At 38.0% G+C, this 27,224-nt stretch overlaps 1 protein-coding gene and 1 pseudogene across 51 annotated transcripts in view; one reads left to right on the top strand and one right to left on the bottom strand.

The window, feature by feature from the left end:
* Positions 1–27,224, bottom strand: part of CEP63 (centrosomal protein 63) — a 126,263-nt gene that overhangs the window by 79,905 nt on the left and 19,134 nt on the right. For all 50 annotated transcript variants that reach the window (XR_013413576.1, XR_013413574.1, XR_013413569.1 and 47 more), the window contains one exon: positions 24,081–24,258. Coding sequence is in view for 44 of the 50 variants with exons in the window: in XM_077991510.1 (XP_077847636.1) it covers positions 24,081–24,258 (178 nt within the window). In the remaining 6 variants the exon portion in view is untranslated. The remainder of the gene's footprint in view (positions 1–24,080; positions 24,259–27,224) is intronic.
* LOC144339021 (developmental pluripotency-associated protein 4 pseudogene) lies at positions 16,560–20,598 on the top strand (annotated as a pseudogene). Its single transcript, XR_013413577.1, has one exon. The product of XR_013413577.1 is annotated as a developmental pluripotency-associated protein 4 pseudogene (transcript).

Genomic DNA, 27,224 nt, shown 5'->3' with positions numbered 1-27,224 from the left:
CTTAACATTGCCAAAAAATAGTAAACAAACAACTAGTTTTTAGAATTTCTAGGTTTAGATGAAAACTCTTTATTTTTTGTTCTTTTTGAGATGGAGTCTCGCTCTGTCACCCAGGCTGGAGTGCGGTAGCACAATCTCGGCTCACTGCAACCTCTGCCTCCCAAGTTTAAACAATTCTCTGTCTCAGTCTCCCGAGTAGCTGGGATTACAGGTGCATGCCACCACACCTGGCACATTTTTGTATTTTTAGTAGAGACGGGGTTTCCCCATCTTGGCCAGGCTGGTCTTGAACTCCTGACCTCGTGATCCACCTGCCTCGGCCTCCCAAAGTGCTGGGATTACAGGTGTGAGCCAGCGCACCCAGCCGAAACTGTCTCTCTCTGTCTGATTATTCTACTCAACCCTTTTCATAAAAAAAAAAATCTCATGAAAATAAGAAATATAAAGTTTTGAGAGCCCTGGAAACCAACAATACTTCATAAAAAATCTAGAAGACTTTAAGAATAATTTCTCTACAATAAAGTACAGAATAGTAACGTCAGACAGGGAAAAAAAACGAGGCCTGTGCCTGCTTTACCATTTGCCCAACTTCAGAGAAACAAGTTCCACCAACCATGGTAAGGAAGTTATCCTAACCCACTTTTCAATGATTTGATACCAAAGACATCTATTTTCTGCCAAGCCTTCACCTCCACAAGTATCCAGAAGTAATTCTTTTAATAACCAGCTAGAATTTCATCGACTGATAAGTAGGAAGGGAGAGGGAAAACAGGGAACAGGAGGGAGTAAATAAACACCATCTAGAACAGTAAGTTTCTTAAAAGTACTAGAAATAAACTACTTATAAGAATGAGGAGTTAATGCAATTCCAATAAAAAATTATAGTGGAATTTATTTTTGTAAGAGAACTTGAAAAAGTCATTCTAAAGTTCAAACTGGAAGAATGGGTAAATACAGGCAATAAAATGGAAAAGTCTAGTTTTTTAAAAAAAGATGTAAGTGAATGATGTAACTGAATTTCTGGATGAAAGGAAACTTTCTGAGCTTAAAACTAATGAAAAAGTAATTTTAAAATGATACATTTAACCATGTAAAACTTCTGTTTTAAAAAAATCCAATTAACAAAATTAAAAGGTAAATAAACAGAAAAATATTTACAAAAAATCAAAGGGCTTTTAACTTTTAGTATACAAAAAACTCTTACGAATTTGTAAAAAGTATTAAGCTCTCAACAGAAAAATAACTCAAGGACAAGAATGATTCCCACAAAAATATAAATGTCCAATAAACATGAAAAAAGACTTAATTTCACTAGTAATCAGAGGAAAACATCCAACGGCATTTTACATCTATCAAATTAGGAAAGATCTTATAAAATAAGACTTGTGTGGGTAAGTTATTTGGAATCAAAGACCCATAAAGTGTTGAAATACAAAGCACATGACTTCCAGAAAGCAATGTGGGAGTGTATATTAAAACACTCATAAATATTCTTAACCTTGACTTAGTAAACACTACTTTTAGAAATTCATGTAAAAAAAAAATAAATGTAGGCCGGGCACGGTGGCTCAAGCCTGTAATCACAGCACTTTGGGAGGCCGAGGCGGGTGGATCACGAGGTCAGGAGATCGAGACTATCCTGGCTAACATGGTGAAACCCCGTCTCTACTAAAAATACAAAAAACTAGCTGGGCGTGGTGGCGGGTGCCTGTAGTCCCAGCTACTTGGGAGGCTGAGGCGGGAGAATGGCGTGAACCCAGGAGGCGGAGCTTGCAGTGAGCCGAGATCACGCCACAGCACTCCAGCCTGGGAGACACAGCGAGACTCCATCTCAAAATAAATAAATAAATAAATAAATAAATAAATAAATAAATAAATGTAGAGCCAGGTAGAGCAGCTCCCATCTATAATTTCAGCACTTTGGGAGGCAGAGGCAGAAGGATGACTTGAGCCCAGGAGTTCAAGACCAGCCTGGGCAACATGGTGAGACCCTGTCTCTACAAAAAAGGAAAAGAAGAAAATAAATGTAGATGTTAAGAATTTGTCGGGACTGGGCATGTTGGCTCATGCCTGTAATCCCAGCACTTTGGGAGGCCAAGGCAGGCAGATCACGTGAGGTCAGGAGTTTGAGACCAGCCTGGCCAACACGGCAAAACCCCATCTCTACTAAAAATACAAAAAATTCGCTAGACCTGGTGGCAGGTGCCAGAAATCCCAGCCACTCGGGAGGCTGTGGCACAAGAATCGCTCGAACCCGGAAGATGGAGGTTGCAGTGAGCCGAGACGGCATCACTGCACTCCAACCTGAGTGAGACTCAGTCTCAAAAAAAAACACAGAAATTGTCAATAGGGATTTGTTCTTTTATAAAAACTGGACAAACTGGAAAAAATCTAAATGTTTATAAATAAATTGTGAATGAATATAATGAATGAAAGTACATAATAAAATATGCAAACATTAAGCTGTATTAAAACAGTTAACATGCAAAATGCTTACCACTTAAAAAACATATGGATATAAAAAGTATACTATACTAAAATCCCAATTTTGGGAAGGATTTTTACTGAAGTTTACTTACATAGCTTAAAGGAAATACACCAAATGTTAATACAGATTAACTCTGATTCAAGGTATTATGATTATTTTTTGCTTCATAGTTTGTCTTTTCTAAAATTTCTCCAATGGCTACTGCTTTTACCAGCAAGAAAAGAACATTTTAAAAAAGAAAAGACAAGAGGCTGACCCTAAGTCTACCTATTTTGCTTTGATAAAGATCATCAGGACTCATCTATTTGATTAAAACAAGTTGATTAAAACAAGTTGAACAGTCTTAACTATTCATATTTCCTAGCCCACAATCCACCAGAAGATGCAAAATTAGAAAGTATGGTAGGTAGAAGGGGTAACTACAATGATCAGTAGAAATGAGCAATAGCTTTTAGCAAAGACAGAAGAAAAAGGGAAACAGATTATCCCAAAAGTAGACTCGTGTCTACACTGCTATAACCCGTAAAGACAAAGCACATCAAGCACATCAGTATGTAATAGCCATTACTCCTAACATACCACAACCAAGAGAAAAGTCAACCCTCAAAACACCACACCCGCACCCACACACACACCCTTCCTTAAATTTTCAGTAGTGTGGCCTTTTGGCCCTCTATCACATGTTAGACAAGACACACCTGCAGAATCATAAAAACTTTAAATGATTTCATAAGGTACGCTGACAGCATGGGAACTGACTAGGGAGTTCTCAAACTTAGCCTAAATAGTTCTTTGACCAAGGTTTTTAAAAATTGAAGACAAAGAGGGAGAAAAAAAAAAAAAAAAAAGCAGGGGGAGGACAAGATGGCTGACTAGACACAGCCAGGAGGAAAAGCTGCCAATGAGGGACTGAGACAACTGGTGTGCTCCTAACAGATCTTCAGAGGCGGTCACTGAGAGTGGATGGAGAGAAGACACAGAAGCTGAGATGAAGGGGGAGGAAGCTGGGAACTGTACACGAGGTGACTACTAGGCACCTGGACTCACTGCTGGCCCAAACAACTCTGGAAAAACAGATGAGCTGAACTAGCAAGAAGCAACCCCCTTTTCCCACGGGCCTCTGGAACCCTAGCAGGAGGGGACCGCTTGACCACCATGAACACTCAAGTTGACAGGGTGAGCCACTTAGAGAAATGATAGGAGCAGCAAGCCAGCTGATATGGAGCCCAGAGAGTTTGGTGCGGGAGTATCTGTGGTGGGGTGGTGGGGCATGGCCAGGGATAGCCATCCCCTTAGGCTTAACTGGCTCCCATAGGAGACTTTAGCTCTAAGGCAACTGTTGGACCCGAACTGTGCAGAGTGGTCTTGCCCATCATATGGGGCCAGTCTCACCTGAACACCCCTTGGCCTGCTGGTGGCCTCTCCCAGGGCCCCAGTGTGGCCACACATGCTTACAGGGCAGCCTTGGGTGGCCTGGGGGACTGCATCATAGCTTCTGTGCTAGCAGACTATGCCTGACCAGCAGAGAGCTCCAGAGGAGTGGCCCCCATGGCTATGCACCAACCTGTACATTCTGTCCCCATACTGCAGCTTCTCTGGGCCCACAGCAACTCCCCACATGGCTTTGCTGGCATGTGCCTATGCCAGCAGGTTTTGCTTTTCTTGCCCCACCAACAGGCAAGTGTACATGTATCCACCTTGCCACTGCTGTGGTGGGAGTGCAGTTCATCCCCCATGTCCCCACTGACCACCACTGCAGACACAACCTTGGTGGGCACAAAACCAGCCAGTCTCGCCTCTGCCAGTGCCCCTTTCTTGCATCAACACTGCCGCAGGAGTGAAACTAGGCACAGAGAATAGCAGATCCTCCCCTGCACAGAGCAACCACTCCTGTTTGCAGTACACAGAGAAGGCACACAGACCTGCAACCGCCAGTGCCCTGCCCCCAAGCCAACACCACCACCAGTGCCACTGTGCAGTTGCCAGCAGGGGCCCCCGCTCACCTTCCAGCTGTGTTCCCTCCTCTACTGTGGTGAACACCTTCAGGGAGGCAAGCACCCTGGCACCCACTAGAACCCTGCCATAGCTGACCAGTGTGTCCCCCACTGCACTGCTGCTACCACTGCTGCCGGCACATGCAAGCAAGGATGAATCCCACTGTCATCGCACTATGAAACGCTTTGGCTGACACCACCCATTGGGGTGTAGTGACCAGCAGTCCAGGAGCACCCTGAACCCCCAATGCAGTGGATTCCTAACTTCAAGGAGCCAGAGAAAAAAGTTAGGGCCCAATACAAACCCCTCAGAGTTACACCACATAGTCTAGGAGTTGGGAGCTGAGCAATGGTCCCCTAAAATCTTCCAGAGACAAAGCCAGTTGGCTGAATCCACCTTATACTACAATCAAATTCTCAAGGACATCAAATATGATAAAAGAAAAAAAAAAACTCATCCAAGGGTCAGCAACTTCAAAGATTGAAGGAACGTAAGCCCACAAAGATGAGAAAGAAATAGTGCAAGAACTCCAAGAACTCAAAAAGCCAGAGTATCTTCCTTCCTCCAAACAACCATATCACTTCTCCAGTAAGGGTTCAGAACTGGGCTAAGAGGGCTAAAATGACAGAAATAAAATTCAGAGCATGGATAGGAGCAAAGATCATTGAGCTACAAGAGTATATTGAAACCCAGTCCAAGGAAGCTAAGAATCATGATAAAACAATGCAGGAACTGACAGACAAAATCAGCAGTATAGAAAGGAATGTAAAGCAACCTGATAGAGCTGAAAAGCACACTACAAGAATTTCATAATGCAATCACAAGTATCAATAGCAAAACAGACCAAGCAGAGGAAAGAAATCTCAGAGCTTGAAGACTGGCTTTCTGAAATAAGACAGTCACTGACAGACAAAATAGACAGTATAGAAAGAAATATAACCAACCTGTTAGAGCTGAAAAACACACTAGAAGAATTTTATAATGCAATCACAAGCATTAACAGCAAAATAGACCAAGCAGAGGAAAGAATCTCAGAGTTTGAAGACTGGCTTGTTTTTCTGAAATAAGACAGGTAAGAATAGAGAAAAAAAGAAGGAAAAGGAATGAATAAAATCCCCAAGATATATGGGATTATGTAAAGATGCCAAATCTACAACTCACTAGTGTCCCCTGAAAAGATGGGGAGAATGCAACCAACCTGGAAAACATATTTCAGGATATCACCCATGAGAACTTTCCCAACCTAGCTAGAGAGGCTAACATTCAAATTCAGGAAATGCAGAGAACCCTAGTAAGATACTTCACAAGATCATTCCCAGGATACATAATCATCAAATTCTCCAAGGTCAAAATTAAGGAAAAAAATGTTAAGGGCAGCCAGAAAGAAAGATCAGGTCACCTACAAAGGGAAGCTTATCAGACTAATGGTAGACCTCTTGGCAGAAACTCTACCAGCCAGAACAGATTGGAGGCATATTCAACATTCTTAAAGAAAAGAATTTCAACCCAGAATTTCATTATCTGGCCAAACTAAGCTCCTGCAGGAAGCACCATATATGGAAAGGAAAGACCGTTACCAGCCACTACAAAAACAGACTAAAGTACACAGACCAGTGACACTATAAAGCAACCACACAAAAAACTGCAAAATAACCAGCTAACATCATGATAAGAGAATCAAATCCATACATATCAATACTAACCTTGAATGTAAATGAGCTAAATGTCCCAATTAAAAGGCACAGAATGACAAGCTGGATAAAGAATCAAGACCCATTGGTATGCTGTCTTCAAGAGACCCATCTCACATGCAGTGACATACATAACAGAAGATGAGAAATAACCAAAATCAGAGCTAAGCTGAAGGAGACTGAGACACAAAAAACCATTCAAAAGATCAACAAATCCAGAAGCTGATTTTTTGAAAAAATTAAAACAGACCGCCAGCTAGACTAATAAAGAAGAGAGAAGATTCAAATAGACACAATCAGAAATAAGGAAGATATCACCACTAATCCCACAGAAATATAAACAACCATCAGAGAATACTATAAACACCTCTATGCACATAAACTAGAAAATCTAGAAGAAAAGGATAAATTCTTGAACACATACACCATCCTAAGACTGAACCAGGAAGAAACTGAACCCCTGAACAGACCAATAACAAGTTCTGAAATTGAATCAGTAATAAATAGCTTACCAACCCAAAAAAGCCCAGGGTCAGATGGATTCACAGCTGAATTCTACCAGATGTAGAAAGAAGAGCTGGTACCATTCCTGCTAAAACTATTCCAAAAGCTTGAGGAGAAGGGACTCCGCTCTAACTCATTCTATAAGTTGTGCATCAACCTGATACCAAAACCTGGCAGAGACACAACAAAAAAAGAAAACTTCAGACCAATATCATTGATGAACACTGATGCAGAAATCCTCAACAAAATAATGGCAAACCTAATCCAGCAGCACATCAAAAAGCTTATCCACCATAGTCAAGTAGGCTTCATCCCTAGGATGCAAGGTTGGCTTGACATATGCAAATAAATAAATGTGATTCATCACATAAACAGAACTAAAGCCAAAAACCACATGATTATCTCAATAGATGCAGAAAAGGCTTTTGATAAAATTTAACACCCTTCCATGTTAAAAACTCTCAATAAACTAGGTAATGAAAAAATGCACCTCAAAATAATAAGAGCCATCTATGACAAACCCAAAGCCAGTATCATACTGAATGGGCAAAAGCTGGAAACCCTTGAAAACCAGCACAAGAGAAGGATGCCCTCTCTCACCACTCCTACTCAACATAGTTTTAGAAGTCCTGGCCAGAGGAATCAGGCAAAAGAAAGAAATAAAGGGCATCCAAATAGGAAGAAAGTAAGTCAAACTATTCCTGTTTGTAGACAACATGATCCTCTATCTAGAAAACCCCATAGTTTTGGCCCAAAAGCTCCTTAAGCTGATAAACAACTTCAGCAAAGTCTCAGGATATAAAATCAATGTACAAAAGTCACTAGCACTCCTATACACCAACAATAGTCAAGCTGAGAGTAAAATCAGGAATGCAATCCCATTCACAAATGTCACAAAAAGAATAAAATACCTAGGAATATAGCTAATCAGGGAGGTGAAAGATCTACAGAAAAAATAAAAAACACTGCTCAAAGAAATCAGAAATGACAAAAACAAATGGAAAAACATTCCATGCTCATGGAAGGAAGAATCAGTATCATTAAAATGGCTATACTGCCCAAAGCAATGTACAGATTCAACACTATTCCTATTAAACTACCAAATGACATTCTTCACAGAACTAGGAAAAACTATTTTAAAATTCATATGAAACCAAAAAAGAGCCTGAATAGCTAAGGCAATCCCAAGCAAAAAGAACACAGCTAGATGCACCACACTACCCAACTTCAAACTATACTACAGGGCAACAGTAACCAAAACAGCATGGCACTGGTACAAAAACAGATACACAGACCAATGGAAGAAAATAGAGAACCCAGAAATAAGGCTGCACACCTGTAACTATCTGATCTTCAACAAAACTGACAAAAACAAGCAATAAGGAAAGGACTCCCCATTAAATAAATGGTGCTGGGATAACTGGCTAGTAATATGCAGAAGATTGCAACTGGACCCCATCCTTATATCATATACAAAAATTAACTCAAGATGGATTAAATACTTAAATGTAAAGCCCAAAACTATAAAAAACTCTGGAAGATAACCTTGGCAACACCATTCTGGACATAGAAACAGGCAAAAATTTCATGACAAAGACACCAAAAGCAACTGCAACAAAAGCAAAATTTGACAAATGGGATCTAATTAAACTAAAGAGCTTCTTTACAGCAAACAAAACTATCAACAGAATGAACAACATATAGAACGGAAGAAAACTTTTGCAAACTATGCATCTGACAAAAGACTAGTATCCAGCATCTATAAGGAACTTAAAGTTGCAAGAAAAAAACAACCACCCCACTAAAAATTGGGCAAAGGATATGAACAGACACTTTTCAAAAGAAGGCATACAGGCAGCCAACATGCTCAACATCATTGATCATAAGAGAAACACAAATCAAAACCACAATGAAATACCATCTCACACTAGTCAGAATGGCTATTATTTAAAAGTCAAAAAGTCAAAAGGCTATTATTCAAAAGTAACATGCTGGCAAGGCTGCAGAGAAAAGAGAAAGCTTATACACTGTGGGTGGGAGTGTAAATTAGTTTAACCACTGTGGAAGACGATGGTGATCCCTTAAAGTTATAAAAACAGAAATATCATTCGACCCAGCAATCCAATTACTAGGTATATACCCAAAAAAACTAAGTCGTTCCATCGGAAAGAACATGTATGTTCACCACAGCACTATTCACAAGAGCAAAAACACAGTATCAACCTAAATGTCCATCAATGGTAGACTAGATAAAGAAAATAAGGTACATATACACCATGGAATACTATGCAGCCATAAAAAAGAATAAGACCACGTCCTTTGCAGGAACAGAAAACCAAATACTGCATATTCTCATTTACAAAAGGGAGCTAAGTGATGAGAACACATGGACACATAGAGGGGAACAACACACACTGAGGCTTACTGGAGGGTAGAAGGAGAGAATCAGGAAAAAATAACTAAGGGGTACTAGGCTTACTACCTGTGTGATGAAATAATCTGTACAACAAACCCCCGTGACACAAGTTTACCTATATAACAAACCTACACATGTACCCCTGAATTTAAAATAAAATTTAAATTTAAAAAAAAGGAAAACCATCACCTTTCTGACTACAACGCTTCACAATCACTCTCATTTGGCTCTCTTCTTTCACTAGAATCACCTATATCCCTTGAGAACCCACAGCCAGAAGAAAACGCTTTGCCAGAATGACCCTGTGACCCACGTGAATATCCCTGTTCTTGAGAGTCACACCTAATGATTCCTCCTTCCTGGATTGATCTGAATTTCCCTGATCTCTTGGCACTTTGAGTCTTTTCATCCATCACTAACAGATTAGATAAATCCCAAATTACATATATCCTGTTTATTGATAAGAAGAAAGGTAGGAAGTAAAATGTTTTTAAGACAAGGAGCAGTAAAAATGATCTCCAGGCAAATTTGTTAATTAATAAAGATATGCAGATGACAGTACCAGATCCAAAAGAAACAAGGAGAAGAAATACAATGAAAAGAGACTAAAAGATAGAGTGCATGTTTGATTTGCAAATCAAAATGCCAGAACAGCTCCTCCAAGTCTGGCTGAAATGTCATTTGTACACACTACATAGTTAAAGTGAACTGCAAAAAGTCCATCCTCAAAAAGGAAAAAAGTATTCCGGAAAAATGATTCTGAAAAAACACTAAAAACAATAATATGGAATTCAATATCCCCCTCCCAGAAAATAAAACTTCAGTAACACTGAAAGGGAGAAATAAGAGCTTCAATTTACAGTTAGTTAGACTATTGATTCTTATGCAATACTAAGTCACCGATCATTAAACAGAAATGAGAATATTAGCTGTTAATGAAGGTAACAAAACTAAGACATTCACAGATCTTCTAGTACTTCCTACTACAAGAGTTCTAGAATAAAACAAAGTGGAAAAAAATATGCATGTAAACAGAATAGATTAATATAAAAAGAAATAAGCGAAGTATAAAAATACAAATGCACTCTGTGTAAATGTAAAAAGATAAATGTGAAAAGACAAGGACTTTTAGTGTTTAAAGCAGAAAGCAAACATGCTAAGTCATGTTCAACCATTTCCAAACTTTCAGGTCCAAAGGGGAAAAATCCAGAATACCCATGGGAAAAAATACACAAAATGTATATTTTCTACTACTCAAAATGGGAACTGACTGTTGCTTTTTAAAATAAACTTAAATTGAAAGTAAATATTTGCACAGAAAACTACAGTTCTCTTTTTGATAAAACATTGAGCTGTTTCATACCCCTATAGTAACTTAGTATTATTAGTCTTTTAACTTTTAGCCATTCTGGTGTATAAAATAATTTGCATTTTCCTAGTAACTTGTGAAACCAAGCACCTTTTCACATGCTCACTGGTCATTTTAATATCTTCCTTTGTGAAATGACTATTTGTCTTTTGCCCATTTTTCTACTCAGTTAACTTAATAATTTATAGATGTTCTTTATCTTTTGTTGGTCACATGTTGTAAATATATGAAAAGTTTATTATTTCAATATAGTCTAAATTAGTAACCTTTTATCATTTTTTTTAAGAAATCTTTCCCTACTCCAAGATACTTTCTCTTATGTCTAGAAAATTTTCAGCATTTCACATTTAAATTTATAATCCATCTAGAATTGAATTTGGTGTATGGTATAAAACTAGAAGTCAAAATCTTCCTTTTTCCCGCGTGTTGTTACTCAGCTGGTCCAGTCCCATGTATTGAAAAGACTCCCCACCACCCTGCAGTGCCATCTTGTCATGAATCAAATGTTCATATATGTGGGATCTCTGTTATGGGACTCTTTTACTCTGTTCCACTGGTCTGTTTTTCTTTTTTTTTTTTTTTGAGACGGAGTCTCACTCTGTCACCCAGGCTGGAGTGCAGTGGCCGGATCTCAGCTCACTGCAAGCTCCGCCTCCCGGGTTCACGCCATTCTCCTGCCTCAGCCTCCTGAGTAGCTGGGACTACAGGCGCCTGCCACCTCGCCCGGCTAAGTTTTTGTATTTTTAGTAGAGACGGGGTTTCACTGTGTTACCCAGGATGGTCTCGATCTCCTGACCTCGTGATCCGCCCGTCTCGGCCTCCCAAAGTGCTGGGATTACAGGCTTGAGCCACCGCGCCCGGCCCCACTGGTCTGTTTTTCTATCCTTGCAATACCACACTGTCTTAATATAGTTTTTAATAAATCCTGTTTTCTAGTACCCTAAGTGGTCCACCTTAATTGATCTTCATCAAGATTGTTTTGGCTACTGCCATATAAATTTGAGAAACAACCTTGTCAATTTTCACTTTAAAATATACTGGAGTTTTAATTAGAATAATACTGAATTAATAGATCAAAATTAGAGAAACCAATACCTTTAAAATACTGAGTCTTTCTATCCATGAACATAATCTATTCTTCCATTTATATCAGTTTCAATTTCTCTCCATAATTTAGAGGTTTCTGTATAGAAGTCTTGTACCTCTTTCATTGGATTTACTGTATTTGGTGGTTTTTTTGATACTCTTGTCAAGGGTATCTTTTTTAACTTCATTTTTAATTGCTTTTTGCTGGTATAAAGAATCAATAAATTTTTGTATATTAACCTTTAACTCAGCAAACCTACTATTTCATTTGTTAATTCTAAGTTTGTCTACATAGGTTTTTTGGGTTTTCTGTGTACACCAACAAAGCACATGCTAAATACTGTGGTATTTCTTCCTCTCTAATCCTTATATCTTGTATTTATTTTTCTTGCTTTATTGCACTAGCTACACCTCCACTACAATAACAACAACAAAAAAAGTGGTGATACTGGGCATCCTTGTCTCATTCACAATCTCTTAAGGAAAGCTTCTAATGGGTTATATTAATTGCTACCTGCTAAGTTTTTTATATACCATTTTACTAGATTAAGGAAATTCCCTTACATTTCTAATTTTCTAAGGGATTTTAATATTTTTATCACAAATGGATAACTGAATTTTATTAAATTTTTTTCCTGGATTGAGATAACTATGGTGTTTTTTCCTCTGATAATGTGATGAATTATATTGATTTATGAATGTTGAAACAACCTAGAATGCCTAGAATAAACCTAAGTTAGTATGTAATATCTTTTTTAAATATTGCTGGATTTAGTTTAATATTTTGTCTAACAGTTTTATATTAGCATTCACATAAGACTGGCCTGTAATTTTCCTTAACTGCTATGTCCTTGTTAAGTTTTGAAATGAAGATTATGATGCTTCATAAAAGGAGTTAGGAAAATCTTATCTTTTCTTCTGTTCTCTGGAATATTTTATAAAAAATTGGTGTTACTTATTTCTTAAAATATCTGGTAGAATTCACCAATGAAGGCTATTGAGGCCAAGAGATTTCTCTATGAGCAGGTTTTTCAATAACAAATTCAATTTAGCCGGGCATGGTGGCTCATGCCTGTAATCCCAGCACTTTGGGTGGCTGAGGCAGGCAGATCACCTGAGGTCAGGAGTTTGAGACCAGCCTGACCAACATGGTGAAACCCCACTTCTACTTAAAAAAAAAAAATGCAAAAATTAGCCGGGCATGGTGGTGCGCACCTGCAGTCCCAGCTACTCGAGAGGCTGAGGCAGGAGAATCGCCTGAACCCAGGAGGCAGAGGTTGCAGTGAGCCGAGATTATGCAACTGCACTCCTGCCTGGGAGACAGAGTGAGACTCCATCTCAAAACAGAACAATCAAAAATCAATTTAATAGGGTACTGTTCACATGTTTCAACCTTTCTTGTATGCTGTGCTTTCCTTGGGATTTTTCTATTCCATCTAAATGTTTTACTGCGGGGAGGAGGTACATGGTCATAGTATCTTTTTATAACCCCTTTACTATTCAGAGGCTCTATTATGGTTTCTCATTTTAATTGCTAACATTAGTTATTCTCCCCTTTTTTCTTAATTAGTCTTTCCAAGGTTATCAATTTAATTACTTTTTTTCAAGGAGAATAGCTTTGTTCATCCTCTTATACATTTGTTTTCTATTTTATTAGTTTCTGTCTTATCTTTATTATATCTTTTCTTTCTCTTTTCTTTGGTTTTAATTTGCTGGGACTTTTTTGTTTTTCTTGAAATGGCTACTTAGATCACTTTCAGCCTTTCTAATATATATAATTTTAGCTATATATAAAATGTATAAAATGTAGCTATATGTATACACACACAGCTAACATTCTAGGTACCACATTAGATGCATTCCACAAGTTTTGATACGTACCATATTTATTATCACTCAGTCCAAAATATTTTCTAATTTTCATTGTGATTTCTTCTGATTCATGGGTTATTTAGAAGCATATTGCTTAATTTCCAAGCTTTTGAGGATTTTTCTGGTTGTCTTTCATTGTTCTGAGTTCTAGATTAAATCCACCTTGGTCAAAAAACATGACTCCAATCCTCTGAAATATGTTGAGACATGCTTTATGGCAGTAGTGGTAAATGGTCCATATTCACTTGAATGTGGATTCAGCAGTTATTAGGTACAATGTTCTATTTAGGTTAATTAGGTCAAGTTTGTTAATTAGGTTAAGTTTGTTAATCTTGATCAAATCTTCACCTTAACTGAGGTTTTCTCTGCTTGTTGTATTAATTGAGAGCTATGTGTTAAGTCTTCCATGATTACCACGTACTTAATTGTTCCCTTAATTCTGTCCATTTTTCTTTGTATATTTATAGAATTGAATTAATAAAGCAACCTGGGTAATTGATCCTTTCATAATTTTTAAGTGTCCCTAGATCTTTAGTATTGCTTCTGGCTTTGATGTTTACTTTGTCTCATGCTAATACAGTTACATCGGTTTTCTTGTGGAAGTTTTCTCATGTCATATCACTTCCAAGCTTTTACTTTCATTTTTTAAAAATGTCCTTCTTTTTACATTCTTCAAATTTAGCAAGTTCTTTTCCCAATCTCTTGAGATGAATCATTACCTTAATGATTTTCAGCCCTTCCTCTTTTCTAATATATGCTCTTGTGGCTATAAACGTCCCTCCAAGATATTTTATCTGCATTCTGTAAGTCTGATGTTGTATTTCCATTTTGAATTCAAAGTATTTTCTAATTTCCGTTGTGATTTCCTCTCTGATCCATGAATTATTCAGAACTTCATGTCCTAATTTCCAAATATATGCAGATTTTCTAGTTATCTTTTTCTAACTTATTTCCAGTATGTTCAGAGAACATACCTGTGATTTCAAGCTTTTGAATTGTATCAAGATTTACTTTATGGCCCAGCATACGGTCAATTTTGGTAAGGGTTTTGTTTGTGCCAGATAAGAATGTGTACTCTGAAATTCCGTTGTATTATATTCTATATAAATAAATTAAGTCAAGTTTGCTGATCATGCTGTTCAAATCTATATTCTTTCTTATGTTTGTCTCTTATTCCATCAGTTACTAAGAAAAATGTGTTAAAATTCCCCCCTATAATTGTGGCTTCATCTGTTTTTTCCTAGTTCTGTCACTTTTCACATACAGATAAAAGACAAAGAGGATTTTCTTTTAAAACTATTTAATTAGATATTTACATTAGATACTCAGATATTTTCATCTTGGTTTGAGTCCCCCCCGCAAAGTGTAGGCTGAGACACGGACTTCAGGGTAACTGAAGGTGACCCCAGGAAGCACAGTGAGGACACAGGGAGAGCAAGGCAGAGAAGGAAGGAAAGCTAATAAAGGGTATGCTATTGAGCACAGTAAGCATATTACTGAAGTAAGCAGCTGGTGATGAATTCCACTGGGAACCCACTAAGGAACCAGATGGTATGTTTCAGAATCGTCCCTCTGAGGGATGGGAAGTTGGAGAATTCACCTAGTCCCTCAATTACTTGAACCTTCACCTAAGACCTAAGAGTGTAAACTCCCTGACACTTCCAGATTTCATCTGAGCAGCTTTCCAAGGCCCCAGAGAAACATAATATACGACAAGCTTGTCCAACCTATAGCCCACGGGCCATATGCAGCCCAGTACAGCTTTGAATGTAGCCCTACACAAATTTGTGAACTTTTTTAAAGCATCACAAGATTTTTTTTTTCTTTTTTTTTTTTTTTTAGCTTATCAGCCAGCATTAGTGTTAGTGTATTTTATGTGTGGCCCAAAACAATCCTTCTTCCAATCTGGCCCAAGGAAGCTAAAAGATTGGAAACCCGTTATAGTACATACTGGCAGCGCACAAGGACCTATATGCAATAGCTAAAATGAAATCAGGAGGCAAAGAGGACATACTACAGGGCACAAAGAATGTCTGCTAAAGTTACATATCCTGAAATTTCACATTTTCTCATTATGAAGTGTTTTTCTTCACCTTGAGTAATGCTTTTGGCCTCTGCTCCAATTATACTTTTTCTGATAAGAATATAGTTATACCATCTTTCTACTCAAACTGCATGTTATATATTTTACCTTTTAATTTCAATGTTTTTGTATTTCTATAAACATTAAATAATAATTGATTTGTTTATCTGATCCAGTTCGACAGTTTTTAATCTTTTAATTAAGCCAGTTACTGCATTTACATTTAACAAACCTATTTTGATTTAAAGCTGTCATCTTGTTACATAATATTTGTACTAATAAGCTCTGTTCCTTTTTCTCTTCTTTCTTGCCTTCTTTGGGACTGATTACTTTTTTTATCATTCCATTTTTCTCTATTAGCATGTAAGATATTCTCTACTAATATATATTTTTAATGGTTTCAAGATAAAAACATGGATTTGTGACTTAACAAGGTCTAATGTTAATTAGTAATTTTACCAATTTCCAGGCAACCCAAGGACTTAGAAATACTTTAATTCCATTTATCCCAACCTGACTTAAATATAACACCATTGCCACCATAATTTTATATATACGTTAAACTCAAAAGGCAATTACCGTTAGCTGGGCACAGTGACGTGCACCTGTAGCCCCAGGTACTTGGGAGGCTGAGGTAGGACTGCTTAAGCCCAGGAGCTTGAGTCCAGCCTGGGCAACATAGCAAAACTCCATTTATTATTATTGTTTTGTACAATCAATATTCATTTAGATTCACCCATAAATTTACTACTGCTTTTCATTTCTTCCTGCAGATCTGAGGGTCAATCTGGGATCACTCTCTTTCTTCCTAAAAAACATTTTTTAATATTTCCTTAGTGCAGATCTGCTTGTGACCAATTCTCTCAATTTTTGTTCATCTGAAAATGTCTTTATTTTACCGTTATTCTAGATACAGAATTCTCGTTCGGTAGAGGAAAAAGTCATGTTCTTTCTTTATAGATATTTTATTGTTTTCTGGCTTTCACTTTTTTGGCTGACAAGTCAACTGTTAAGAGCTATTTGTAGATAATATTTTTTGTCTTTGATTGCTTTTCAGATTTTTCCCTTTGTCTTTAGTTTTCAACCATGGTAACTGTTTCTTTTTACTTATCTTGCTTGAGATTCTTGGACTTCTTAAATACATGGCCTTCCTCACCTTTGGCAAAATCTCAGCCAGTTATCTCTTCAAATATTGCTTGTGCCCATTCTCATTCTTTTTTTTCCTTCAGGGATTCCAAAAACACGTATATTAGACTTTCTTGTTGTATCCTCTTTCTCATATCCTTTCATCCATATTTTCTATCATTTTGCCTGTGCTTTATTCTAGACATTTTCTTCTGTCACATCATCTAGTTCACTAATTATCCCTTAATCTTTAAGCCCTTAATTTCAGTCATTCTATTTTTCAGTTCTAAAATTTCCACTAATTTATTTTTACGGTTTTTAATTCTTTTTTGAAATGCTCAAGCTTATCTTTCAGCTCCTTGAACGCAATAAACATTGTAATTGTAATCTGTGTGCATGATGACAAATATCTAGATTTATCATGGGTCTATTTCCATCTTCTGCTGCTTCTACTATTTTTCATTTGTGTTGTCTTGTCTCCTGGTCCATGTTGTCTGAGGTTATTTTCTGAGCAAGTACCAAGCATTATATTTGCAAAATTATTTGAATAATCTGAAACCTAGAATGGTAATTTTTCCTTTGGAGAAAATTTACACTTGCTTCTTCCAGGTTCCTGGAAGCCCTAGCACTTTGGAGATGCCTGGGGACAGTAGCACTCTTAAGTTTAATTTAAACTGATTTCAGGGATTTAGATGTTTGAAGCTGAGTGGTTTTATCAAGAGGGCCTGTTCTGGTCCACCCTTACTCCTAGGATGCAGCCTTTCAGGGTCTTTAGCCAAACTGAGGAGGCGTTCAGAACCATCACGGACCCTTAGCCCCTTAAAGTTATCAAAAATACCATTCAATCTTTTATCCTCTTGGCTGCTTTCTTTACTTTCAGTTAATAATGGCCCCAAACCCTGGACACACCTCCCTGAACCTCTTGCCCAGCCCAGATCCCAGCCTGGTAATTGTTCACCATCCTGATAGCATTTTGCTTCAAGCCAAAATTTTTTTAAATCTAACGTAATATTTGTCCTCAGTGAGTGGACTGGCCCAAATTACCTACTCTGCCATTACCAAAAATTAAAGTCTGAAATAATTCATATTTAACTGTAAACATCCTGAGGGAAATTTACTTCTAAAGCTGATTTCTACAGCCAGTCAAACTTCCAATCAGGCCTGAAAACAGAATAAAGATTATTTTCAGATATACAAGATCTCAAAACTATGCTCTATCAAAATGGAAACGTAAACATATAAATATGGTGACAGAGAATGCAAAGAAACACAAATAGAGGAGCACAGAAAACTTCCAGAATAATGGTGAAGGGAGTTCTCATGATGACAGCTATATCCTTGAAAGCAACCTATGCACATTGGAGAATGGCAAGCTCCAGGAGAGATGTCTTCACAGGGAAAAGAAATGAAAGAAAAGAAAATGGACAGATTACTTGCCATGTCTAAACACAACAACAGAAGATTTACACCTGTGTCAGAGAGTTCAGAAACAATCAATGGTAGGTATGTTTAAAAAACCAAATGAAAGTGAGACAATTAGTAATTTCCAGGAAAACAAAAAAACAGTACAAAAAACAAGTCTGCTTATTACACTACCTGACTCAACTGTGAATAATATTTACCATTTTAATGATATAAATGCTGAATACTGATCTAACAAAAAATTAAGATATACACTCCTGGAAGGATGAGGGGATGATAATTGTATGTAAGACAGCAAAACCCCTCATCTTTCATAGTACCAAGTCATTAAACAGCTAAAATTATAAATGAAAATATAGCAGTAAAAAAGGTTCCTTGGAAACATAGAGAAAATGCCAAAAGAAAGAGTTAAAGGCTTGAAATTACTCCTCACAGAAGTAAGAATCCTAGGTTCAGAGGGGTGGGGAAGATTACTATTTTTTCTTATGAGCCTTGTAGAATTATTTTTCTTTTTATTTACTGTGACAAGTATAAATATTAAAGGTGAAGAAAAGTTCAGGAACATTAAATGCTAATAATGATGGAAGCTACTTGTCCAAGGCCATTCAGCTGAAAAGAGGCAGGGCCAGGACTCCAAATTTCTTACTCATTTCATAAAGTCAACCTGCCCTGTAGGGAGCTGGAAGATAATAACTGCAGGAATGTCCATTAAAACCAACCCAGTGCCAACACTGTAACCAGAAACACAGAAAGCCTTAACTTACAAAATAAGTTGCTTATATTAGTGATCCACCAAGTATGATTTGCAGGTGGGCTGAAGTTATTCACAGACAGCAATCCCGCATAAGAAGCCTGAGGCAAAGTGTAAATCAAGTATGTCATGAAACACACCGTTCAGTGTAACTGACATTCTTACAAGCAAAATTTTCTCAGAGAAAGATGGATATACACTGATTTACATTCCGGTGCAAGCTTTTAATCTCATCATGGACCTGTCATTTGATTAGCAGTGGTTTACACCGTAGGACTGATTGCTTCTAGGTCTGTACTTTTCAAACAAATAAGAATGACTGATGTGGTTTGACTATGTCCCCACCCAAATCTCATGTTGAACTGTAGTCTTCAGTGCTGGAGGGGCCTGGTGGGAGGTGATTGGATCAGGGGGCAGACTTCCCCCTTGCTGTTCTTGTGATAGTGAGTTCTTACGAGATCTGGTTGTTCAAAGGTATGTAGCACTTCCCCCTTTGCTCTGTCTCCTCCTCTGACACGTGAAAATGTGCCTGTTTCCTCTTCACTTTAGGCCACGATTAAGTTTCCTGAGGCCTCACCAGCCATGTTTCCTGTGCAGCCTGTGGAACTGAGAGTCAATTAAACCTCTTTTCTTCATAACTTACCCAGTCTCAGGTAGTTCCTTATTGCAATGAGAGAATGAACTAATACAATGACAAAAACATAAAGCCCTATTTTCTAGTTCCTATATCATATACTGCTCAAATCGGAGTATGAATGTGTTATAACACATACTTGAAAGAAGTGTTTTGATTCTGGAAAAATTTTATCAATCTCCACCTCTTTTCTGAGTATGGAGAAGTCAAAAAGGCAAAGAGTAGAACTCCACAGAGAAGTCAAGGGAAGAAGATCAGCAAACTTCTAATTAACCAAGCACAATTGCTTTGCCAGGAACATCAGCAAAGGGGACCAAATGAAAATACCTGTCAAAGGTGACAAAGTGCTCTGCCCAAAGAGGAAGGCAGAGTTCAGTGACAACAACCTAAAACCTCAGAAGATACCAATCCCTCCATTACCCTCTAAACTGCTACCCGTTAACCTGATTCGCCAGGACATTTTGTGTCCCTGGTGCCAACAATTAAAGCTGAGCACCAAAGGCCAGAAATTAGATGCACATAAGCACCCGTGTGCCTTCGCCTACCCAAAACAAAAGGACATTCCTAGCACAGCGAAAGAGGCCAGAATTCGGAAATCATTACAAAAAAAAAAAAAAAAAAAATCAAAGGTGGACAAGGGGTAAACATCCCTGAAAAGTTCTGAGGAGACACATCCTCCTGAGGTGGCTCTTCCTCCTGGGGGGGGTGCTGCCTGCCGTGGAAGAGTCTGCTGCTCTCCTTGAAGAATTTAATACGGCTGTAAGACAACTTCTACCCCAGGTGCTTTGCTGGCCTCCAGGGCCAGAACTGCAGCCAGGGTGGGACACCAGAGGCAGAGGAATCTCCACAAGAGAAGACCATGGGAGAAGTCTCCCTGTAGATACAGATGGTTGGGTTCACCTCCAGTTTCATGCTAGACAAGCCTGGGCTCCAGAAGAGTAAGAACGGAGAGTGAGTGCACTCTTCTTGCTTACTGCCTCCCAATTTTCCACCTGCACCTTAAAGACAGTAAGTTGTGCTCCAAATGTGTTCACAGGTATAAGGTCTTAATAAAAAGCATCCAGTGGGAATAAAATACCAGAAAAAAGGCACATATATGGTAATTAATAGTAGAAAGACTCAACAGTCAATTCCATGGTCATGTTGCTGATAAGTGAACTCCGGTTCTCTCCACACCTGCTTACAGTCCATGCAGACTGGTGGACTACAGGTGTTAGATGATGACACGCAGTAGTGTCTGCTGCTTCACTGGCTGAGATACAGATTCTAATTTTTAAAAATGATAAAACATTTCACAAATTACCATTAATTCTAGTTAATACATAGAAAAAGTCATTTATACTAGACTTCTAAAATAGAAATGACTTCAACAGCTCTTTTAAGTGAAAACTTCTTCAGCTGAGCACTAAGAAACAGTAGTTTGCTCCTGTGCTCAATTTCCCTCCCTAGCATACCAACAACTCTAGGAGCGCCTCCATTCCAATTGTAAATTTCATAAAATGCAAAGTATTTTAAGGCAGAGAAAGGCTGTTAATTCTCTCCCTCCCCAAAACACATGATTTTTAATATTCAAAACAGTATTTGTTTTATTAATAACCTGAGACTTCTATGATTTGATTCTAGGACAGAAACACAAGGCACTTTGTATTACTTCCACCTAAAATTGTTTTGTGTATCTCTGCTGTTTAAAATGTTTAAGGTTGTTCTCCACTCATAAATACATATTAAATGTATATACATTCAAAACCTGTTGGTGGTACAGGTTGAATCATTTGCTTTTAAAATCACTTTATTTAGGTATGATTGACATACAAAAAGCGGCACATATTTAATGTATCCAACTGAGTTTAACTTTTAACTTTCTGTGTATTTCCTAAATTGATAGTCCCGTGTGTCTTGGAACAGATCTGTTTTTTACTTGTCCTGTGTTTTAATGGCAGTCTCCAATATTGTCTTATTATTACAAGTAGGGGATTTGCTTTGCCCCTTTAATGAAGATATAAAAATAATGCACTCGAAAGAGTGGTAGAACTGGAAAATTTGTAACCATCATGATTACTTAATAGGTTTGGGAAAGAATCCCAAAAATGTTAAAGCAAGAGAAGAAAGTTTGTTGACTTTGTGTCAACAAAAGTCATGGTTTGGGTCTGTGTCCCTGCCCAAATTACATGTGGAACTGTAACCCCCCAATGTTAGAAGTGGGGCCTAGTGGGAGGTGACTGGATCATGGGGACAGATTTCCTCATTGGTGCTGTTCTCGTGATAGTGAGTTTTCCTGAGATCTGGTTGTTTAGAAGTGTGTAGCACCTCCCCCTTCACTCTCTCTCTCCTGCTCCACCATGTGAAGACAGGCCTGCTTCCCCTTTGCCTTCCACCATAATTGAAAGTTTCCTGGGGCCTCCTCAGAAGCCACTATGCTTCTACAGAACTATAAGCCAATTAAACCTCTTTCCTTTATAAATTACCCAGCCTCAGATATTTCTTTATCACAATGTGAACAGACTAATACAAGAAGCAAGACATTTTCATGATCTCATAGTGTTGTTCCTTCCTGCCCTTTACTGGTTGTTGGTGGTCATAATTTTTCAGCACTATAATAAATATATTTGTTCCTTAAAAAAGAAAGAAAGAAAGAAAGAAAGAAGTGTTGTAATGCAACACAATCTCCCACACGAATTCTATGGAATAGATTCCCATTACTAGATTATCTTCAGAAACCTACTTCTAGAAACTTAATCAACTTTCAGCAGCCCAATCAATGAAGTAGCAAATTGACCAGACAACTGCAATTCTAAATCTCTTGTATGTCCCCAGGCCAAACTTAAAATCTTCAAATCCTTACCATGGAATCTATCCATTTAATCCCTTAATCTCTCTGAATTTCTCTTTAAGAGAAATTTTGATGTCGAGGGCATTAAGTAATGGAAATAATGCCCATGACATTAAAACTAAGCCACAGGAATAAGTTCAAATTTAGCATCACAGTGACTAAATATTATCATAATCACAATTCTTTAATGAGTTTCTAACAAAATAAACAATCTATTTATCAACCAGAAAACCACTTTCATTTCAACTTGCTAAACAGAATTTTGTTTTGCCCTAGGAGAAACAAAGTGCTAGCTAAGTAGCCTACCATAAAAGGAACACTGACCCTGCCTAAATTATGATTTTTTAAAAATCAAACATGATTATTCACTGTACTTTTGCATCACCTTCTGTATTTTTGCATTGTGTGTAATTTAAAAATATATTCTCAAAGGTCTACTCAAATTTTAAATTAATTGCAATTTAGCAAACAGCATAAGCAGAAAACTTTGATACAGTCAGCGTTACCATGTACTACTTTGACCAAAAGTACAAATGGCCAACCAAGGAGAAATTTTCTGGGTAGGCGTAATAACATTTTTATCAAGTCAAACTCTTTCCTTGTTATGGGAAACATTTCTAAAGTATTCTTAATAAGTTTTCTCAACAAAATCACAATTTCAGTGTGTACCATTCACAGAAGTGTACCTGAATAAGCTGATGACAGCCTTAATGAATGGTGATCCTACTGGTAGGAAAGGTCTTCAGAGTGAGAAATGGGACCAGTGCTCCCCTATAACTCTAACTCTTCCAATCCTTCTGAGATTGACATCCACACCAAAAATTAAGAGGCAACCCTCACACATAAATGCTTTCTACTTCCCTTCCAATATTCAGAGTACTCCTCCTAATTTACCAGCTAAATTTATGAGAAGGCAACCAGCAAATATTATTAAACTTTCCCCCCAAATTACCAATATCAATGAGTGGTGGGACTGCAGGTAATTTTTATTTTCTTCTTTTCTTTCTTCTCCCCTAATTTTCAACATGGGTAAACATGGTTTTTTTTTTTAAAGGGTTCTCTTAATTTTACTTCAAATCTAACCAAAAGAGGCAAATTCTTTAATCTGGAACTTGTTGTGTAATACTAGCCACACAGTGAAGCCAAAAGCAAGTTTCATGAAACTCAGTGAATGTTAATATGAACATGTAATATGATGAAGGTTAGACAAACAATGTGTGGTACCCTTTTACACTTTCTTAAAGAAGTTATGGGCCGGGCGCGGTGGCTCAAGCCTGTAATCCCAGCACTTTGTGAGGCCGAGACAGGCGGATCACGAGGTCAGGAGATCAAGACCATCCTGGCTAACACGGTGAAACCCCGTCTCTACTAAAAAATACAAAAAAAAAAAAACTAGCCGGGCGAGGTGGCGGGCGCCTGTAGTCCCAGCTAATGTAGTCCCAGCTGCTCGGGAGGCTGAGGCAGGAGAATGGCGTAAACCCGGGAGGCGGAGCTTGCAGTGAGCTGAGATCCGGCCACTGCACTCCAGCCTGGGCGACATAACGAGACTCTGTCTCAAAAAAAAAACAAAAAAAAGAAGTTATGTATATATTACATGTAACCAAGGTAAAATGATCCTTGAAATAAATGCTAATATTCTTACACATTTTCACAATGAATTTTTCTTCTAAAAGAAAACAGCAAAAGTATAATAAAAAACAATAAAGAAACTAACTTGGTATACAAATTATTTCTTCAACAAATATTTAAGAAACACATTTAATATAAAAAACAACATAAAAATATCAAAAAGAAGAACAAATAAATAGCTTTACCTCTTTATGTGTCACATCCAACTGACCCCTAAGAGTCTTAAGTTCCTGTTCACGGATTTTCAAGCAAGTTTCTAGAGCATGTGTCCGTCCTTCCCATTCAGATTTTTTATGAGCCACCATTATGTCAATCTGTTTCATGAGCTCCTGTAGTTCTGCTTCACACGATGTCAAAAATCCCCTATAAAGAAGAACAGATCATTAAGAAAACAGAAGATATGTTCAAGTGGCTTTTCATCTTTTTCCTGTAAACATATAGCAGATGTAAATCTACCTGAAGTAAATAAATGACATTAATAATGTCAATTAATAAATTACCAGAAGCAAATAATAGGATTTCTGAGCTTTTGCCTTTTATTTATTTATTTATTTATTTATTTGGAAACAGAGTTTCATTCTTGTTGCCCAGGCTGGAGTGCAGTGGCACGATCATGGTTCACTGCAACCTCCACCTCTCAGGTTCAAGCAATTCTCCTGCCTCAGCCTCCCGAGTAGCTGGAATTACAGGCATGCGCCACCATGCCCAGCTAATTTTTGTTTTTAGTAGAAATGGGGTTTGCCATGTAGGCCAGGCTGGTTTTGAACTCCTGACCTCAGGTGATCCGCCCGGCCTCAGCCTCCCAAAGTGCTGGGATTACAGGTGTGAGCCACCGTGCCCAGCCTAAGCTTTTACTTTTAATGCTCATATTAAGATGATTACTTATTTCACAGAATATCTTGTCTTCCCCTCATAGCCAACCTAAAGCCCAAGTTGTTTGGTTAGGCACAAGACTGATGTTTTAAGTCTGGTTTGTGGAGCCAGGCTGCCACAGCTAACAAGCGCCTCTGTAATATATTAGGGAAGCTTTCAGGAAGGATCCAGACAAGCCTATATGTCACATTTTCATCTAGCTAAAGGAAAAAGCCTTGGAAGAAAGTAGACTATCATGCAGGAAAGTGATAATACAATTTTAAGAGCTGCTTCAAGAAATTCATCCTTCAGCCAGATTTATTTCAACCATTTCTGCCCATCTTTTTGTCAGAAACTTATTGTAGTCTACCTTACTATTGTAAACTTACTGATATCCTGGCATTTCAGGAGATGCCAGATGTTGCTGAGAAACAGAACTGGACACGGACATACTAGATTCAAACAGGTTTCCAGAAATGGCAACAGACAGCTATCAGTAAGGCTTAAATACTTTCAAAAACCACCTTTCCTTAGTGTGACAGAACCTTTGTACTTTTGCTTCTTAAGAGTAGAAAATTCAAGATAGGATGTAGGCAAACACCTAGCTTCACACTGCTGTGATGAGGCAAACAACCCAAACAAAGTCCCCCCAAAATACTGTGACCATGACATGGATCAACTTAGCTTTTGCTCAACACTTTTGCTTCTGTACCCAAAGCACAATATGGTCAGAGACATAACTCAGATAAGCTTTTTAAACTGCAGTGAGAAGCTTAAGGTCAAAAGAAAACTTACCACTGGGAGTCCACACACACCACTTAGGGGCCCACCACTACTACCACACACATTGTCCGAGGCACTGGTGATCGGCCTGGCCCCTCCTTCCACCACTAGGTGCCCTGGAAAAAAACCCACCTTGACCACTGCCAGCACCTATGCACATCATCCAGGGACCTTGGAGAGGCCTGCCTCACTCACTACTGCCACCACTGGTGCCTGTGCATGTCATCCAGGGGCCTGGGGACTGATCTGCCCTGCCTGCTACCACCGGTGCCTGTGCATGCCATCTGGGAAGCCTGAGGACAGGCCCATCCCGCCTGCCACTGCCATCACTGACTGGTACGTGATGACCAGTCTGCCTGGTGTCCCTATCCCCAGCAGAGCCTTGCCATAGCCTCCACTAACCACTACAGTCCAAGTCACTGAAGAACTCATAGAAAACAATGATACTGATTATGGCTGGAAAAATCATATAAACTACACTCCTGCACCCACTGAGAATCAAATCCAAAGCACCCTACCTGACCAACATTATAGATACACCTACAGGAAAAAAATTTTCCCTATGAAAGCCAATCCATATAACTGGAAGAAGTGACTATTACACCAGATACACAGAAATCAATATAAGGACACAAGAAAAATGAAAAAGGAAAGAAAAATAACACCTCAAAGGAACACAATAATTCTCTGGTAACAGATCCTAAAGAAAAGGAAATGTATGAAATTCCTAAAAATAATTCAAAACAATGTTATTAAATAAACTCAGTGAGATACAAGAAAACAGATAATAAAAACAAATCAGGAAAACAATGTATGTTCTAAAAAGAAATTCAACAAAGAGATGGATATCATTAAAAAGAGCCAAACAGAAATCCTGAAACTGAAGAATTCTACAAATGAAATTTAAAAATACAATTGAGTTTCAACAACAGAGTAGAACAAGTAGAAGAATTTCTGAACTTGAAGATGGACCTTTTGAAATAACCCCATCAGACAACAACAACAAAAGAATAAAGTATAAAAAAGAATAAAGAAAGCCTACATGGCATATGGGAGACCATAAAGTAACCAAATATTCAAATTCTTGCAAATCCAGAAAGAGAAAAGATGGGCATAGGAACAAAAAACCAATTTAACAAAATAATAGCTGAAAACTTCCCAATTATTGCAAAAGATATAGATATCCAAATAAAGACAGCTCAAATATCCTCAAATAGATTCAACCTAAAAAGGTCTTCTCTAAGGCACATTATAGTCAAACTGTCAAAAGTCAAAGACACAGAATTCTAAAAACAGCAAGAGAAAAATATCAAATGTTCTGTGAGTTCCTCACATATAAGGATATTGCCATCAGACTAACAGCAGATTTCTCAGCAAAAACCTTACAGGCCAGGAGAGAATGGGGTGATATATTCAAAGTGCTAAGAGAAAAAACAAACAAAAAAAACTGGCATCTAAGAACACTATACCCAACAGAGCCATCCTTCAGAAATGAAGGAAAAATAAAGTTTTTCCCAGACAAGCAAAAAACTGAGATAATTCATCATCACTAGACCAGCTCTACAAAAAATGCATATGGGAGTCCTACATCATGAGGCAAGAGGATGATATCTGCTATCGTGAAAACACACAAAAAGTGTAAGACTCACTGGTAAAGCAGAAACACAAATGAGAAAGAGAAAGGCATCAAACAT

The sequence above is a fragment of the Macaca mulatta genome, chromosome 2 (genome assembly GCF_049350105.2).
Source record: "Macaca mulatta isolate MMU2019108-1 chromosome 2, T2T-MMU8v2.0, whole genome shotgun sequence".
Taxonomy (NCBI): Eukaryota; Metazoa; Chordata; class Mammalia; order Primates; family Cercopithecidae; genus Macaca; species Macaca mulatta.
This window is presented reverse-complemented; position numbering and strand designations above follow the sequence as displayed.